The sequence below is a fragment of the Rhipicephalus microplus genome, chromosome 8 (genome assembly GCF_043290135.1).
Source record: "Rhipicephalus microplus isolate Deutch F79 chromosome 8, USDA_Rmic, whole genome shotgun sequence".
Classification (NCBI taxonomy): Eukaryota; Metazoa; Arthropoda; class Arachnida; order Ixodida; family Ixodidae; genus Rhipicephalus; species Rhipicephalus microplus.
The window spans coordinates 49,866,187-49,882,338 of NC_134707.1; the positions used below are offsets into that span (position 1 = coordinate 49,866,187).

Consider the following 16,152-nt stretch of genomic DNA (forward strand, 5'->3'; position numbering starts at 1 on the left):
ATGCTGTACCCCAAGGACATGGAGTGTTAACGTTGACCAATGGTGCAAGCGTGGCCAAAGGTGAAAATATTGCTCGCAAACGGCATGCAGTGGCCACGTCATGTAAAACTGCAGCATCTTTTAACGGCCAAGCCTTTCTTGGTGGACTACAGGCACTTCGAGCGTTTATTATTTTATATAGCCGCTTACATATGTGAGCTCTGGTGATGGCCTCCTTTATTTGGAGTGGACCGAAATTGGTATGGTAGGGTAGAGGTGTGACGAATATGTCTACGTGATCCTGATATAACTTAAAAATCTCGCCTTGTGCGTCGTCAAACCATTTTCTTCGGAAATTTGAGGCACATAGCTCGTGTACCACTGGCCATGATATATATATGCCGGTATGTGCCACAGGCGATGAACAGTTCATATCCATCCAAGAACAGCGCGAATAGAACAGTAATTTTACCGCGAGAGGGTAAAGAAAATGCTGAAACTGGGAGCGTTGACCAGACGAATTCAAAGAATAAATTTCCGAGTCCCAGCAAGAATTGAACCTTAGCGTTTTACGTGGACATCAAGTATTCTAGCACAGAGCCACGCCAGGTACCGGAACTTCTTTTCAAGTGAATCCTAATGTTCGTGAAACGTCAATTGTGGTTGTACAAGCTTGTTACCATGAGCAAATAGTAACAGCCACTGTTACTAATTTTCTTAAGTCATTACTAACTTTTTACGACTTTTTTGCTCCACGTTAGCAGACGCTGATTGCATGCAACAGTTATTACCTTTCGCGTACCATTAACGTTTTGCCTTGCCCCTGTTCAAATATCTAGTTGAACAAACCTTGGAGGTTATTAATACGAGCGTCTGAACAACTTATTCACTAGCATGGTGATGCATTCAAGTTCGCTGACACGATATATGTAAGCTTAGTGACGCAGTTTTCAGTCTTGTGGTATTATGCAAAACAGACACAAACTTTTGTTTTTTTACTAATTGCTTGAATCAACGTCACTATACGTTACCTCGTGCACCTAAAAAACTTGTACGCTATGTAAATAAAGGCGCCTAACTTAAAGGAGCACTGACATCAAATTGACTCCTGTCAAGATTTTTGCGTCACCGAGTAGCAATCGACCCCCTAGTAGCGATTCACGACCTAAAACGCATCTGAGTGACCAATGAGTATCTGTAGTATAGATTAATATATTCGCTATCGAACGTGGTTCAAAACGGGTGGAAAGCTCGCCAAATTTTAGTGCTGGCAGCGCCACCTCGCGGCCACGTCAAGACCACTGCACAGCTGATGCCGCTTTCACTGAAAATGGTGACGTCGCACTCATGTCTCGTCTGCTAGGAGCGCACGTACAGTCAGTCCAGCTGTGTGTCTGAAGGCGTAGACATACCTCTGTCACCAACATCGTCGTCCTCACCGTCGTCGTAATCAACATCGGCTAGTGATGATGACAGCGACCTGGAATTGGGTATCGCCGCGATTCACGGCGATCCTTGCTTTACAAGCTCCGCGTTAATTGCAATGTACGTATCAGTCTCGGCCGTACTGTCGGAGCTCAGGAACACCAACTACGCACCTCATGTAGCGGACGTTTGACGGGTGAATTGCTGCTTTCAGCTGCAGCAGGGTACACGGTAGGAATAGCCCCGGCCTCGAGCAGAGGCCTCGTACTGCCAGTGAAACCCAACTGGTTCGCCAACGCAGGATTTACCCTGTAGCAGCTCGCCGCAAAGTGAAGGGAGCCAACGTGGCTGTTCTTCGCAGGCGTCCTGTCCCTCTGTCAAACAGCGCGTACGAAGTCAACCCACTGGCTGCGTTGAGGTTCGTGGCTTGGAAAAGCATGAAACTCCACGCACTTTCCGCTTTTTCCGTGCCTCGACGTGCAGGTTCCCACTACGCAGCGGTTCCCTGACATTCCGGCACGTGTTGTCACTCTCAACGATCCTACTATCACGCAGTGGAGCACAACGCAAATCAGTCGATGCGACACGATGAATCGCACACACGCTTCGACACAGCAAGGAGAGCCACTAGTGAGAGCATGGCTGGGAGTCGGCTCCAAACACACTCAGAGATCATCGACGTCATCGTTACTACCGTATCGTCATCAGGATGGTGTTTGTGGAATGTATCACACCGAACACCTAGCACCAGTATCGATGTCGCATGGCAGTCCATTTTTCGTTTTTTTCATTAGATTTTTTACGTTACTTGACATCGAAACAAAACAGCTTCAACGCGACAGACGCCTTTCATATTTTGCCAAGATGACCTATGCATACCAAGTGATCGAATGATGGGCACATCTAGATCTTGAAATTTGATGTCAGTGCTCTTTTAAATCATCTATCCTACAACATAGCCACCTACCGGCACCACCTAGCGCTTTCTGGCCTGGCTAAGGGGCTAAGTAAAACATTGTGACCTCTCCCTCTTACACTCTTTGAGCAAATATGTGATGGCGTCGGGGAACGAGATTCAGCAGACGCGCGATTAACCCACGTGGCGTGCTCCAAAAAGAGTTGCTGACGAGTAACAGCAACGAAAACTACAGTGAATGTATGGTGTGCTACACTTGTGAGCACGCATGAACGCCAGGTGTCTTGATGAAGGGAACTTTTATAGGTCAACCCATCCGCTGCTTCTCATGCTAATCATGGTTTTCTTTAGATGGGAGATGGTGTACTTTTTTTTTCTATTGTGAGCTGTGTGTATTTATTCTCCGCACTTTTATGATGAATATTAGAGTGATATATAGAAAGTCCTGTATACAGATATGTGTATTGACAATCCAGGTCAACAATCCAAAAGCTAGCCAATTAAGAACTGCTCTGTTTGCGAATGTTGAATTTTAATCACAAATTTTCAGTGCGCGCGGTAGAAGCTCTCTAAATTTGGAACATTGCTTCAAAAGTCATATTGTAGTATCCGTGCCTTGCTACCGTGTCTGAAGTCATTCATGCGCGAATATTTGTCTTTTACTTTCCAGTCAACAAACATGACAGCGAAACCTTCTCGGCATGGCGTCTTCATCGGATGACAAGGTCGCACTCATTGTGGCCCACGTACTCAATTTGATTTAACACAACGAACAAATTTACCTTCTACTAGTTCATTGTGTTCTGTTTTTATTTGTGCCACTTGAAATATTACCGGCTACCAGAAAGACATGATGAGCCAAGGAACGGAATAATGATAGGTATTGCCTGTTGGCACTAGAGGAGATCAGATTGAATCAGTGGACGAATGGGTGTCAGGGACAATGTGGTCGAAAACGAAACCTTCGCATGCTGTGGGAATGCCGCGCATTTTATGGTAATTAAGAGTAATCGACGAGATTCTTAGAAAAGCCGAATGAGTGAGAGGCAAAGTTTGGTTGGCAGATTGCTACTGCTCAAAAGAATATGTGGCTTCATTGGAAACATTGCCAGGGCGCATACAATAGGCGAAAAACGAAACGCGAGAAGACAAACTGGTGCGAACTCGCAAGTCAATATTCTGAAAATTGTACATGAAGTATATATCCTAGGGTAGCTCAAGAGCTCTTATGAGTAAAAAGGAATCAAAGAAGCAAAAAAAAAAACGTGACAGTAATTTTTGGATAAGCTGTATGTACAACGTGCAGCAAAATGTAAAAGTCAAGGTGGCTAAAAAAAAACTCCTTGCAGTTAGTACAATTGACGGGCTGCTTACGCATTTATCAGCACACCTTCCGATATGAAAGGCTTCTACAATTTCTCGAGATAGACTGTCTTTGTGATAAAGCATAAAGGTCGTGTTATAGCAAACAGGACAGCACAAAACCTGCGATGCTTGGCTTGGTGGGGGTGATTGCTAATGCCCAAAGATGCGGGCACGCCGAAATTTTTCCAATGGTGCCCTCAAATCCACTTACCGTACATATATATATATATATATATATATATATATATATATATATATATATATATATATATATATATATATATATATATATAATATTTAATATGGTGTGTGTGTGTGTGACATATAGCGGGTAGCACCTTTATTGCAGGAGGCATTGTCAAGCACGGAAACTTTTATTTCATGACGGCATGGTTGACGTATCGAACGCGCAGCAAAGTATTTCAAGGGAACGAGAAAGTGGGTGGGGACGGCAGGCGAAAACGGCCCTCGCGTTTCACCCTCCTAAAGGGCCAGTAAACGACCCCGACGTCCAGAAATTTAGTGAAGAGGAATATGCGCACTCTTGCTATGTGAACACGCTGCCGCAAGAATTTTGCGAATATGTGCTATAATGAGGAAGTTAGAGAGTTTGAACACTCGTTTCAGTCGGTTTCGAATTTTCGCGCGTAATCGCCAGCATTCTCCGCCACAAGGAGGGGAAGGCATAGCCTGTCGTCATGACTTCACCCACTTCAGCAACGTCACACGACACGTCATAGGTGCGCAGCCAACTACCGAGCAAGGTTTCCCCCGTAGAAGCGCGTCTCGCAGAGCATGTTTCCTCTTGCGGTTAAATAACGAAACGCTTCTTTATCGCGGATGCTTTCATTCTGGAAATGCCGCTTTTCTGTGTAGTCTCGGGCCCCGACTACAGAGGGCAGCACGGGAAAACGAAATTGCAGACTTCATGGCCGAAACTGCATGCCAGCAGCGCCAAGATGCCCTTTCGTAGGGCGAAACGAGCGCAGTGGTTAATTAACGAGCACAGTGGTTGGTCTAGTTACTCGTGGCCATGCTTGCGTCACCACGCGTACGAGGGTGGTGGCTCAGGCACGGGAATCGCTTTTGGAAACACAAGATGATCATGGCGTGCGGCGCTGTTATAATCGGCAGATGTGATTGCCATGGTCTACTGCACTAACTGGGGAGTTTTTTTGGGAGCTGTAAAAAAAAAAATTGCCCGCAGCTTCCCTCGGGGGAACACTGAGGAGGATGCGGAGCATATAATTGGTTAACGGGGTGTTAAAGTGCGACTTACTTTGGTCGATGGCTAAATTGGTTAACGTGGTTGTGAAATGGGGTGTTAAATTGCGACTTACTTGGGTCGATGGCTAAATTGGTTAACGTGGTTGTAGGAGGGGGTGTTAAATGAGTGAACACGTACACACGTATGCGAAAGGGCGGCGCTGGTCGAAGGGACGTCGATCATTGTGTTTGTGGATTCGTTGGAATTCATTTCACCGCGACCTTGGACGTCGACGCGCCGTACAAACCAACCGACGAGCGGCAACTGAGCGAGCGAGCGCCGACCTTGAGTATATATACAGCGCGACGGCGCATGCACTGTCAGCTGTTGAATGTTCTCGAAGCGCGACGCCACATGCGCGTCCACTGGAGAATCAGGAGAATTGTAGATGTCGAACGCGGTGTGTAGAGGAGGAAGGGTGCACAGATGGTGGAGGAGTGAAGCGCGCGCGGTGTGTAGAGGAGGAAGGGATGCACAGATGGTGGAAGAGTGGGCGACGGCGCGACGGCGCATGCGCGCGCGTCAGCTGTCGAATGTTCGAGAAGCGGTGCGGACGGCGCGGACGGCGCACTACAAGGCGCGAGTATAAGATGCTTCCGCATCTAAAAAATTGGAGCTTGTTTACTGACCCATTCATGCGAAGTTGAAGCGACTTATAGTTTCCATTACTGCGGAATAGATTGAATACTATCATCATCATTACTCCTGCTTTTGTATGAGCTAGACGTTGCGTTGAAAGCAACTCTGCTGGCGTGGCTCCTTATCGTCTCCTTGCATTGTTTGCTATAAATTAAAGAGTTATAGAGATAGAGAGAAAGGATCGGGATAAAAAGAGGAAGACACAAAGAGGGTGTCAGAAATAAAGAAAAAAAAGGAAACCGACACAATAGGAGCATAAAGGAAAAAGCTAAGAAACGCGTTTACAGAAAGATTGGGAAAGGAAAACAAGCATAGTGCATAAGAGAATGATGCTAAGAAACGAAAACACAAGGCACATGTAAAAAACAGGGAAAATGCAAGAAAAATAAAGACAAGCAATGAAGATCGTGGAGTATTTTCATTCAATATTTACGATTTGATTTCATAAACTGAATATTCTATACATGTTTTAGATCCATATCTCACCCGAATTCATATCCCACCCATGTGCCGGCCGGTTTTTGACCGATGCCCCTTTCTGGGCGAGTGCCAGAAATGTGAGAAGAACATGATTGATAGATATGTGGAAGTTAACGTCCTGAAACCACCATATGATTATGAGAGATGCCGTCGTAGAGGGCTCCGGAAATTTCCACCACCTGAGGTTCTTTAACGTGCGCTTACATCTGAGGACACGGGTTTACAGCATTTTCCCCTCCATCGAAAGTTACAGCCGCCACAGCCGGTATTTGATCCCGCGACCTGCGGGGTCAGCAGCCGAGTACCTTAGCCACTAGCCGTAGAGGAATATTCACAACTTCTAGCGAAAATAGGAGCTGCTCCACGTGGTTATACGATGACGCCACGAAACCCCGGCTACACGCCACCACGGCTGTCCAAAGTGTAAGCACAGCACACGTTATATCGCGCGATAAGCAAGGTGGCCGTGTCATCCGACGCGGAGATAAGCTGCGCCAGCCTTTTTTGAACTTGCCATTGCCGAGTTCAGCGAGTATTACAGCTACGATGTGACCGCGAGGTATCGTGTTTTCTTTTTATTTCGTACTGCCGGGGCCTGAAGCCCATCTCCTGGCTTACCCTGCATTTATCTGCTCATTGCTCAGTATTACCGTAAGACCCGACGTCAACGACTCACACACTGTGCAGCTTACAAAACAAACTGTCCTCGGGTCGTCGTCGCCTCGTAGAAGAAAGTGGGTGCTGCATCCGTCTGCTGGGTGAGACGGGGTAGGAAGACAGGGCACGTACGTCACATACACGGCAGGGTAGCCCGCATTTACAAATGTGAATCCGGAAATCATTGCCAATTGAAAATCCGATTTCTAAACTACAAAATCACGCATGGTTGTATCAATTGGCTCATAATTTAAGGACGCCAAAGAGAACATGAGCTGAATGTTATTTCAAGATCGGTGAGTATAAATGGACCACCGGAGTTCCCCTTCAACCTTGTATGAATTGGTAAAACCACTCGATTCAATTATTGCCTGTCCCCAACAGCTCATGTGTGCCAAACTTAAGAGGAACGATAAGAGTAGCGGATGAAATTTATCATCTGTGAGGGCTCAGCAACGTAGACAAGACGGCGATAATGTGAAAACGACCTTAATAAAGCGGAGCTACGGTATAAATGGAGTCATGAAGCAGGCGCGCGCCTAGGAACAACTACGAAACTGCGTCCCGACTAGCTCGAACATGGAGCACAGGGATGCCAGATTACGTGAGGTCTCACACATTACACTCTCATACGCTATGGGCGCCCTCTGTGTGGTTGAACTAATAAGGCAGGAAATTACGTGAAAAAAGAGAACCACGTGATGGTTCACGTCTTGAGTTATTTGGAGGCGTCTGTGCCCAGGAGAGACGCTGATGCGAGGAAGAGGACGAGCAGGTGAGCGCAAGCCGGCGCGAGCCCTGGCGCGTGAATGCGAAACGAAGGCTAACAAGAAGAACCACCAGCCAGCGAACGACATGCCTCGCGACGCTCTGCTCTCCAACTCGGACTCGCCATCGCCAGAGTCACCACTGGGCCGACGTCCCGAACCGGCGCAGGGGGTGCCACACAGGGTGCCGGAGGGCGCACGTGCCCCCCGCTACCATCGGGCCGCGCCGCGGCGTTACACGGGCTTCGCAGGACTCGGCACCGCCGAGGTCGCTCCCGACGTCATCGTGTTCACGCCGCGTCGGACGCCGCCGAGCGCCCAGGACGGAGCCCCCTTGATCGGCTACACGCCGTCTCCCGAGCGACGGGCGTCCATGGGGCCTGGAGAGACTCCCGAGGAAGAGCGCCAGTGCAAGCGCAGCTGGGCCCTGTGCGCCGCCGCCATGGCGCCCGTGATGTTCTCCACCTGGATGCTGCTGCTGCCCTTCATGTTCCACAGCAATGTTCCCGTCGTCCAGCTGCCGTCATCGCCGCCGTTGCCGGAGCCCAGCGCCACCACTTCAGGAGGTCCCTCGGAAGAGACAGGTACAGATACTAGTCCGCCATGTTGGCGCTCCGGTTGAGGGGCTCCGCGACTGACCCGATGGTCACAGGTTCGAGCCCGGCCGTGGCGGCCCAATTTGATGGAGACGAAACGCTCGATTCCTGTGTACAGACGGGATCGCACTTGTTTAGAGCGGTAGAACACGTGGATTCAGGGGGCCAGATACTCAGATTAGGGGGGCGGGGGCCAGCTGGGCGCTTGACATGTGTTATTCCCCCGGTACTGCGCAATGTTGGTGCATGGCGAACAACACCATATATTGAAATTATCACTAAATCGGGCCCTAAAGTCATATCGTGGTTTTGGCAAGTTGCACCCCAGACTATTATTAGGCATGGAAACTGAGGGAATTGAGTTACTAACTGGGCTATCAGGTCATTCACGCTGATAAACAGCGCAAGAAAGCAGGACGATGAGACAGAAGGTTGCTATAGAGGTGTTTTAGCTGCTTTTGTGACAGCGCTTTCTTTTTTTCGTTCTCTTTGTTACGGTTCTCGCTGACCCTGGAGTTTTTTTTATGGTAATAAAACTCACTTGAATGTCAGAGATTTTCTCTTATGTTTGAATCTCATGGCCGGGCTTTTTGCGCTGCTAGTGTTTACTACAGTAATCATGTATCAGCCACAACAACTTCCCTCATTTCTTGAGAGTTCTTTTTTTTATTGATTGATATGTGGAGTTTAACGTCCCAAAGCCACCATATGATTATGAGAGACACCGTAGTGGAGGGCTGCGGAGATTTCGACAACTTAAGGCTTCTTAGCGTGCACCCAAATCTGAACACGCGGGGCTACAGCATTTTTGCCCCCATCGGCAAGGCTACCTTTTAGAACGTTTCATGACGGAGATGTCATGTCAGCTAATATATTTGTTGCTTTTCGCAGTCAGCCAGTCGGTCAACAAGCTTTATCTGGCTAATTACTGGCCGCACCCACTTTAGCGGCAGAAGACCATGCGTGGACGTTCACCTGTTGGTAGGTTCTTTGGGCAGTCGTTAGTTCATGGAGATAGCCGCCTTTGGGGCCCTACACCCAGTCCTATTGTTTATCAAGAAGCAATTTTAACGCCGAACATATATGCGCTAACGACTAATACTCTTAATGGCACTCAGGGTAGTGGTTATCGATATCCGGATCAAGAGTAACTAAACCTTCATCTCGACGGGGCGGCTCCCGTTTGTAACATTCTCAGGCTGAAAGATTGAGGTCTAGTCAGCTTTGCGTGCTGGAACAGAAATATTTTTCGCCCGAGCTGATAGCGCTTCACAATATTCTGTGAAAAGAGAGGGATGAGTAAGAGTTATGCTCAAAACCTGGATTGTCTGGCGTATCGGGACCATCGGAGATAGTAAGACCTCGCGGTTGGGGATGAACTCGTTTTAATAATTATTCTAAAGTTTGCGCGCTTTTCGCTGCTGCCTCCTCGTTCATTGTTTTTCGCCAAGTGACCGTATTGTTATGGTGAGCGCAGTTGTACAGGGGTTCAATATTAAGTCCTTCGTGAAAGCAAAAAGCAGGCATAATCTATAGTACGCTTCCCAACACACATGGCATCTGCGTGGAAAACCCTCCAGCACGGCGTCTCGCACAACCATATCGTGGTTTTGGGACGTTAACTCCCGACATTATTATTACGTTGTGGGCATGTTTCAGCTCCTCCTCCGTACGTTGGTGCATGATTAAAATGAGAACAAATAATGCCGTACAAGGGATGGTAAAAGATCGAGTGACAAGGACGATGAACTAACAATTACAATTTCTGGCTAATGAACATCGGCTTTTTGTGCTGCAGAGCAGCAAAAACAGAGTGCCGGCGCAAAGAGAGACAAAAGTTCGCAATGTCAGATGTGTCGGCATCTTGTTAGCTTCTCTTGTAAATCATCTGCGCAGAATCAACGGGTGGCTATTGTGCATGCCTGTTCATGGTGGTGGCAATAATCGCCTTTCTACTACTTTCGAAAAAACCTGGTTTGTTATAGTAAAGTCCTTATACTTTCCGTGGTTTCATTGCCCGGTGAGTGACATTGATGTTAATACCAAGATTGCCTTCTTCAGGAAACGACATAGGCACGCTCGTGTGCACCCACGAACAGTTGGTTTCGAAAACGTCTCGACCTTTAAGCCTCGAGAAAGGTAAACCGGTGGTTGCATTTTCCATGCAGGTGAAAATGCTTCAGGATCGTGTGCCTATTAAAGTATTGCGGCACGTCTCATTAACATATTTTGTTCTTTTGGATGTTACACCACTATTGACAATATGAATATTACTATTATTATTACTACTACTATTATACTACTAGCTTAATAGCACGTTCAAATTTTAATCCGCACAAACATGTCATGCCCATAAATGCGACATGAAGGCATCGTATATCATGACGACACGACTTGATATTACCTGGTGAGGAGTAACATTGCGGCATTAGTGACGTAGGATTACGTGTGATTTTGTATCACTCCACTCACCCTGCATCTTTCGCTCGAATAGCCGCGCAACGAGGCACTTCAAGTTTTCGTCTTTGATAGACGCCACCAACCGTCATAGTTACACACACAGGGGTTTCTGTAAATACACCTGAAAGAACTCTGGTACTCGTGTATATGAGAGCCGTGACGCACAGCGCATCAGCGAGCATGTGAGTTGTGGTCCAATTGGGTGGGTAGTACACGGATTTGTGTAATATTTGTTCTGGCTACACTTGTATTAGCGTGGCTTGGAGCTTCTTTGCGAGGCAACGACAATCAGTAAATGTTGGCAGTTGCACATCACTACCTTATCCTTGCAGGCTCATCATTTCAAATCGGCTCACCAAGTTCACAACCACCTCTTCTTTCGTTCTAAACAAAACCAAACACATCTATGAACAAAGCCACAAGTTCGTTTGAAGTCCGCAGGCATGAAGAATAGCAAATACGTGTACTACCCCATTCTCATGGTCGCTGAACAATCGTAGTGCTAGAGTCCCCTCTTGTTGATTTTATGAAACGCTCTGGTGAGGGATACCCAATATTATTTTCCGTCATAATATTCTCTGTCATCGCAAACGTGATGGTCTGACTCCTAGATTGCCTCCATTAAACGGCCCGACTCCTACACATGACGTACTTTAACGTTATCTGTGGGAGCTCTTGTTACCTTTTTTGAACTACGCTATAGTGCCTCCAAATTCTAATAGAGGCTTCCCTGGGAACTCTTTGCACGCTCGCCGGGCTTTCTTTCGCTAGCGTGTACCTCTGCCTCAAATAATTAGCCCAAGCACAACGTTATTTTTCTTTGCTCGCTAAACTTATCGACCGAGATCGCTAACGTGCCCCAGCAAAAGTTTTCCTTTTTTTCCCCGAACGCATAGCACTCACTTGCCTTCAACCTTTCTTCTGTTTCTCTCTACGCCCGCTAATGCAGCGGCACCAGAACCAAAAACGGTACCTCTACCGACGCTGTCTCCAACCAAGGGCTCCACTCGGTCTCCCACGACGACCAGAGCGTCGAAAGGCATTTGCTTCGACCCGCCAATTATTCCCGACATCACAGGGGCGTTCAACGCGACCGTCTACCCGCTGAACAACGCCCTGGCCACACCGTCACCCTCCGAGCTAATGTGTCTATTCAACAACACGCGCTTGTTGGACGACAACGGTGCGACCCGACACTACTCGATCCTGTCGCTTCCCTTCCAGGTCTGCTCCAAGCTTGTCTACTGGTCAGTCGGCATTGAGGAGGGCAAGATCAAGAGCAGGCTGCCAGTCTTCGACCAGCTGTACGGGTTGCAACAACTGCGCCGCACCACGGACCTACTCGGCTTCAAGGAGATCAAGATCCTGGTCACTGTAGGCGGATACGGCTCCGATACGCCAGAGTTCACCAAAGCCGGTAGCGACCCGTCCGTGTTGGCCACGCTCACCACTAGTGTCCTCGAAGCCCTCAGTGCGTACCGCCTGAATGGTGTCGCCCTGCACTGGGTTCAGCCGCGGCCGGGCTGTCGAAGCGGCGATGATCGGCTTTCATTTGTCCGGGTCGTGCTCGGAATTCACAGTGCCTTCGCCCGGAGCACCGAGCACACCGAGGGGATCATCGCGGTCATTACTGACAACGACCGCATCAGCGCCGACTACTCCCGCAAGGTGTCCCACGTGGTGGACTACTACTTCGTGTACACCTACCGGGTGCCAGCCAAGATGCCCGACCCGTACCGACTATGCAGAATGTTCACCGAGCAGACGAACTCCACAATCCGCGACTTTACCAGCGACGGCGCTGGTGGTTCGGGCGTCAGGACGAGTAGTCTCTGCGTCATCGAGTCGCTGGCTCCGATCACCGTAGCCGGAGTGTGGAACTCGACCGCCGGTCGCGTACTGATGCCCCAACACGGTCGCCTTTACGGACGTGCGCCTTTTCACGCGGCCTGCAACGACCAGAGCTTCTGCAAGGACAACCGGTCGCAGTCGTGCATCCTCCAACGCCTGGGAGGCGATAAGAACAACGTCACCTTCTACGCGGTCTCCTCGCTGACGCAGTATTACGACCGCTTCAGCATGGACGCACTCGGCGTGGGCACGGGTGACCTTTGCGTACTGATTACGGACTTCGACTACGACAACTACGACGGAACATGCAACGCGCCCTTCGTCCGGTACCTGCTCGTCAGGAACCTGTACCACGGTTCCCGAAGCCGGGTTCAGACTTCGCATTCTGGGTTGTACAGGAATCCCGACTGTACCTTTTTTTCCTAAGCACACTTTATGTGTGTATAATATATACCTTATATTTTGAAACACTTTTTTTGCAAGCCTCTTGCCATTTTTATTGAGGCAAATTGCTAGAGGCTCGTTTGCTGAGAATTTGGTGCACTGTCCAGGATCTCATTTGGTTGAAATTTCGTCTGCCCTAATTTATTTCCTCTCTAAGGAGCATATTGAGATTCTAAGACGTCAAACCCCAGCTATAAATGAACTAAATGGTCCTGTTTCCGTGACGAGCGGTGATCTTGTCCACGATGACATCGTGCCGAATTCTGCCAATGGGCACACCTGAAAAATATGAACTACAGTGCTAACAAAAGCACGTAGTAAATACATGAGCCGACAAATATAGGCCCGTTGTAGTTGTTTTTTTACCGATATTCTCATTTTTCTATACTTAGCTCGGCAACACGCAATGCTAACTTGCATACCACCGAACATCAACCTGCACTACACTACTCGTATATTGAACGATATCAATACCTCGGCTATCCTTCGCTAGTGCTAATAGTTTACAAATGAACACGCTAGGATCAGAACACTGTTCGCAGCTGTTTAACTCTGAGAGGTTAAACAAGATATATGCTGTAACCCAAGGGTGTGAAGTGTTTACGTTTACCAATGGTGCAAGCGTGGCCAAAGGTGAGAATATTGCTCGCATACGGCATGAAGTTGCCACGTCATGTAATACTGTAGCATCTTTTAACTGCAAGAATTTCTTGAACTTCAGGCACTTCGAGCGTTCTTATTCTATATAGCCGCTTACATCTGTGAGCTCTGGTGATAGCCTCCTTTATTTGGAGTAGACCGACATCGGTATGGTAGGGTAGAGGTGTGATGAACATGTCTACGTGATCATTATATGAATAACTCAAAAATCTCGCCTTGTGCGTCGTCAAACCCTTTTCTTGGGAAATTCGCGGCACATAGTTCGTGTACCACTGGACATGATATATATGCCGGTATGTGCCACAGGCAATCAACAGTTTCTATCTACCTAAGAACAGCACGAACAGAACAGTAATTTTACCGCGAGAGGGTAAAGATAATGGTGAAACTGGGAGCGTTGACCTGACAAATTCAAAGAATAAATTTCCTAGTCCCTGAGAGAATGGAACGTTAGCGTTCTACGTGGACTTCAAGTATTCTAGCACAGAGCCACGCCAGGTATCAGAACTTATTTTCAAGTGAATCCTAATGTTCGCGAAACGTCAATTGTGCTTGTACAAGCTTGTTACCACGAGCAAATAGTAACAGCCACTGTTCCTAATTTTCTTAGGCCATTACTAACTTTTTACGACTTTTTTGCTCCTACGTTATAGCAGACGCTGAATGCATGCAACAGTTATTACCTTTCGCGTACCATTAACGTTTTGCCTTGCCCCTGTTCAACTATCTGTTTGAACAAACCTTTGATGTTATTAATAGGAGCGTCTGAACAACTTATTCACTAGCATGGTGATGCATTCAAGTTCACTGACACAATATATGTAAGCTTATTACGCAGTTTTCACTCTTATGGTATTATGCAAAACTGACACTTTTGTTTTTTTTTTACTAATTGCTTGATTTAACGTCACTATACGTTACCTCGTGCACCTTAAAAACTTTTACGCTACGTAAATAAAGGCGCCTATATCTTAAAGGAGCACTGACATCAAATTGACTCATGCCAAGATTTTTGCGTCACCGAGTAGCGATTCACAACCTAAAACGCACCTGAGTGACGAATGAGTATCTGTAGTATATAATAATATATTCGCTATTGAACGTGGTTCAAAACGGTTGGAAAGCCCGCCAAATTTTAGTGCTGTCAGCGCCACCTCGCGGCCACGTCAAGACCACTGCACAGCTGATGCCGCTTTCACTGAAAATGGTGACGTCGCACTGGTGTTTCGTCTGCTAGGAGCACACGTACAGTCAGTCCAGCTGTGTGTCTGAAGGCGTAGACATACCTCTGTCGCCAACATCGTCGTCCTCACCGTCTTCGTAATCAACATCGGCTAGTGATGATGACAGCAACCTGGAATCGGGTACGCGATGCGCGGCGATTCTTGCTTTACAAGCTCCGCGTTAAATGCAATGTACGTATCAGTCTCGGCCGTACTGTCGGAGCTCAGGAACACCAACTACGCACCTCATGTAGCGGACGTTTGACGGGTGAATTGCTTCTTTCAGCTGCAGCAGGGTACACGGTAGGAATAGCCCCGGCCTCGAGAAGAGGCCTCGTACTGCCAGTGAAACCCAACTGGTTCGCCAACGCAGGATTTACCCTGTAGCAGCTCGCCGCAAAGTGAAGGGAGCAAATGCGACTGTTCTTCGCAGGCGTCCAGTCACTCTGTCCAACAGCGCGTACGAAGTCAACCCACTGGCTGCGTTGAGGTTCGTTGCTTGGAAAAGCATGAAACTCCACGCACTTTCCGCTTTTTCCGTGCCTCGACGTGCAGGTTCCCACTACGCAGCGGTTCCCTGACATTCTGGCACATGTTGTCACTCTCAATGATCCTACTCTCACGCAGTGGAGCACAACGCAAATCAGTCGATGCGACACGATGAATCGCACACACGCTTCAACACAGCAAGGAGAGCCACTAGTGAGAGCACGGCTCGGAGTCGTCTCCCAACACACTCAGAGATCGTCGACGTCATCGTTACTAGCGTATCGTCACTCAGGATGGTATTTGTGGAATGTATCACACCAAACACCTAGCACTAGTGTCGATGTCGCAGGGCAGTTTATTCTTTGTTTATTTTTTCCTTAGAATTTTGCGCTGCTTGACGTCGGAATAAAATAGCTTCGACGCGACAGGCGCCATTCAAATTTTGCCAGGAAGACGTATGCATACCAAGTGATCGAATGATGGGCACATCTCGATCTTGAAATTTGATGTCAGTGCTCCTTTAAATCATCTATCCTACAACATAGCCGCCCACCTGCACCAGTTGCGTTCCCCGAAAGTAGGGCTATAAACACTCCTGGAACCACATAGGAACTGTACGCGTCACGTGGACTTGTCTATATGCGCTATTCTCATTTATGAAATTATGATATATGGGAATGTTGATGTTCGCAAATCGGATTGTTATAAAAACACGTTATTCGTTTGCTGAAATCATCGCGGCTACTGCATTTTTTCGGTCAGCAACCTTACTACCTCGGTTAGTAACCATTACTAACTGCGTAAGTAACGGTTTCTAACCTCCCCATTACTAACTTTACTTACTAACTGGTTAGTAAAATATGTGACAAGTAGTTGGTAAACTGAACTTAGTAAGTGCTGCAACCCTGCTGGCTATTCAGTTTTATAAACATAG

The 16,152-nt window shown here is 47.7% G+C and overlaps 1 protein-coding gene across 1 annotated transcript in view; it reads left to right on the forward strand.

The window, feature by feature from the left end:
* The first annotated feature begins 7,458 nt into the window (after window positions 1-7,458).
* LOC119165408 (transmembrane protein tincar) overlaps window positions 7,459-16,152 on the forward strand; it is a 29,312-nt gene continuing 20,618 nt past the window's right edge. The window contains exon 1 of the mRNA XM_075871765.1: window positions 7,459-8,079. Within this exon, the coding sequence (XP_075727880.1) occupies window positions 7,482-8,079 (598 nt within the window). The 5' untranslated portion in view covers window positions 7,459-7,481. The remainder of the gene's footprint in view (window positions 8,080-16,152) is intronic.